General features: G+C 45.8%; 1 protein-coding gene across 1 annotated transcript; it reads right to left on the bottom strand.

The window, feature by feature from the left end:
* Positions 1-1,949: 1,949 nt before the first annotated feature.
* Positions 1,950-2,900, bottom strand: LOC104618387 (taste receptor type 2 member 9-like). The gene has a single exon (XM_010283964.1). The coding sequence runs from the start codon at positions 2,898-2,900 to the stop codon at positions 1,950-1,952; it is 951 nt and encodes a 316-aa protein (XP_010282266.1).
* Positions 2,901-3,054: the final 154 nt, after the last annotated feature.

Raw genomic sequence — 3,054 nt, 5'->3', positions numbered from 1 at the left:
GGCTGATGTTACACCTGAGATGACACTCTGGAGAGCATTTTGAATATATTTGAATTCTACAGAGCTTCAGGAGACCTCTGAGGTTTGGGTTCCACACCTGGCAAATGTATTCCTTCTGGGTGAGTGTTTTAAAACAAAAGCAGAAACAAAACCTGCCGAGATGCATGAAAAATGCACACTTGGCACTTGGCATGACGTAAGATGTCCCTCTGGGGCTGAGCTGGTGAAAGAAATGAACAATTCAGGTTCTGCTCTGTTCACACTGGAACTATTTCATGTTTAGATGATCTGCTGTGGTGGGTTGACCTTGGCCAGCTGCCAGACCCCCACCCAGCTGCTCCTTCACTCTCGCTCCTCAACAGGACAGGAGTGGAAAATAAGATGAAAAAGCTCGTGGATCGAGATAAAGACAGGGAAATGATTCAGCAATTACCGTCATGGGCAAAACAAACTTGACTTGGGGAAAATCAATTTAATTTATTGCCAGTTGAAGGTAGAGTAGGATGATGAGGGACAAAGATAAAACTAAACCATCTTGCCCCCACCCCCTCTTCCTCTCAGGCTCAACTTCACTCCCTCATTCCCGACTCCTCTACCTTCTCCCCCCGAGTGGTGTAGGGGGATGGGGAATGGGGGTTGTGGTCAGTCCATAACGCTCCATCTCTGCCACTTCTTCCTCCTCATGCTCTTCCCCTGCTCCAGTGCGGGTCCTTCCCATGAGCTGTAGTCCTTCAGGATAAACCTGCCGCAGCATGGGCTCTCCATGGGCTGCAGCTCCTTCAGGGAACACCCACACCCACCTGCCCCAGCGCAGGGTCCTCCCCGGGTTGCAGGTGGAGATCTGCTCCACCACGGACCTCCATGGGCTGCAGCGGGACAGCCTGCCTCACCACGGTTTTCACCACGGGCTGAGGTGAATCCCTGCTCGGGCACCTGGAGCACCTCCTGCCCTTCCTTCTCTGATGTGGTTTGTTGCAAGACTCTTTCCCACAATTTTTCTCATTCCTCGCTGCCGGACAGTGTTTTTGCCCTTTCTTAAATATATTTTCCCAGAGGAGCCACCAGCATTGCTGATGGGCTGAGCTGTGTCCATTGGAGCCAGCTGGAACTGGCTTTCCCTGTCACGGGGCAGCCTTGACCTTGCCTCACCAAGACTCCCACGGACCCCCAGCTGCCAGCAAACACTGCCCGGGGCTCACCGCGAGAGGAAAGCGTGACTTCCACACACCGCGCTTTGCACAAAAACCACCTTCCTCAATGCTTTACCGAGCCAGAGTCCATTGGTAAAAGCAGTAAAAATCTCATAAAAAGTAAGAGCAGGCCAGGAGAGCAGCTGCCCAGAGCAGGGGAGGTCATGTTTTTTGCACGAAGTGGGGCAGAGAGAGGACACGTAAGGCTGGCGTGGGAAGTGGGCTCTCCAGCCCGCCTGTCCACCCTGAGGCCATGTCTGCATTGCTGTTTGTAACTCTGCAACCACCTCTGGGGAACAATCGTGGTCAACATATTCACGCATAAGTCATAAACCAATGCAAGACAGGGATACAGCTCATAATATGACAAAGTATATGGCCACAGCAGAAATAAATGTACATCAAAATAGGTATAAACGTGTTGCTTAGTTAAGTAGTTTCAATCAGCAAATACCAAAGCATTTTTAGAAGGTTTGCAGTATTGTTATTCCCTTTCTGCAGCTAGCTTATGTACCAGGTCTAACTTGCTTTGTTCTTGAAAATAACGTAACTCAAAGAATTATCTAAATCAAATGATAATAATTTGACTCATAGTAATTTAGTTCAGAGAATTTTAATTAAGTTTTTTTAACTTAGATGGTGAAGATAGAACACGTATATCCTCTACAGTGTCTGGAGAGTTGCATTAGAGATTAAATTACTTGTTTTTTATAATAAAATATAATAATTTTTAATGGGATCCAGCTTTTATTGCATTTCCTACCTCATGCAAACCTTGCACTTCACACAGGGCAGAGTCCTTAGCAGTGCCTTTTCCAGTTTGGGATTGCTGAAAATCAGTATCAGGGAATGAACAGCTGGAAAAGCATACTGAAATACTAAAATGAGAAACGTCACAGGATTTTCCTTCTTCGTGGCATAAATCAGTGTCAAGACCAAACATGTAAAGTTAATGCTGTAAACGAAGAAGAAGGCCAGAATAGTTTTCATGGCTTTGATATGGGCATCCATGCTGAGGTTCTTCACTGAGTTTGTCTGCATCTTGCGTTTGTGTCTCCAGAGAGAAAAGAGAAGAAGGGCAGAAAAGATTACGGCCATGAATGCAGTGGCAAATCCAAAGCTGCTGATAAAAAAAATAGGGAAAAAATGTCCATCCATTCTGATGCTCAGTTTCCAGAAATTTCCTAGGGTGGTGGAATTGAGGTTGTTATGGTGCTTTGTATCAGTGATGTTGTAGACAAGGATGCAGACGACCAAGGATAAAAGCACTGAACCCAACAATAGCCATGGCACGATCCTGTCAATTTTTACTTTCAGGTAGATGAGGAAGATGTGCCTGAAATTTGCAATCTTTATACAATAAAAAACACAAAGACAAGCAGAAACGCACAAGTTGGAAGAATTCAAAAAGGTCTGAATAGCTATAAATAATTGGGGTATGGGGTGAACAAAAAAGCACCAGGGATAAATTATTGAAAGAAAGGAATATAACCATGTGATGCACAAATACCAAAACCTGGAGCATCCCAGAAACAGCAAGATCTTCTCATTAGAGTTAAAGCTTTTCTTTTTGACCCAAGCAATGCAAAGCACAGAAACAATGAAAGCGTTTATCCACATGCCAGCAAGTGCCTGAAGTGTGATGACAACCATAGCCATGGCATCGTACGACGTGGCATTAAATTTATCTTGAGAGTAACAAGCCTCCATCCTCCAAGATGGGTAGCGGTGCTGTGCCAGAAAGGTAGGTTGTTGTGCCAATGCTTGGGGCAGGTTGGCAGCTGCTGTTCCCTGAGTGTCACATATGGAAATGGGAGCTTTATAGAGCTGGGGGTGGGGGGGATTTGGGTTCTGCTCCTATTCA

This window comes from Phaethon lepturus, unplaced genomic scaffold (genome assembly GCF_000687285.1).
Source record: "Phaethon lepturus isolate BGI_N335 unplaced genomic scaffold, ASM68728v1 scaffold4143, whole genome shotgun sequence".
Taxonomy (NCBI): Eukaryota; Metazoa; Chordata; class Aves; order Phaethontiformes; family Phaethontidae; genus Phaethon; species Phaethon lepturus.
The sequence above is the reverse complement of the archived record's forward strand: the minus strand, read 5'-3'. Positions and strand labels throughout refer to the sequence as shown.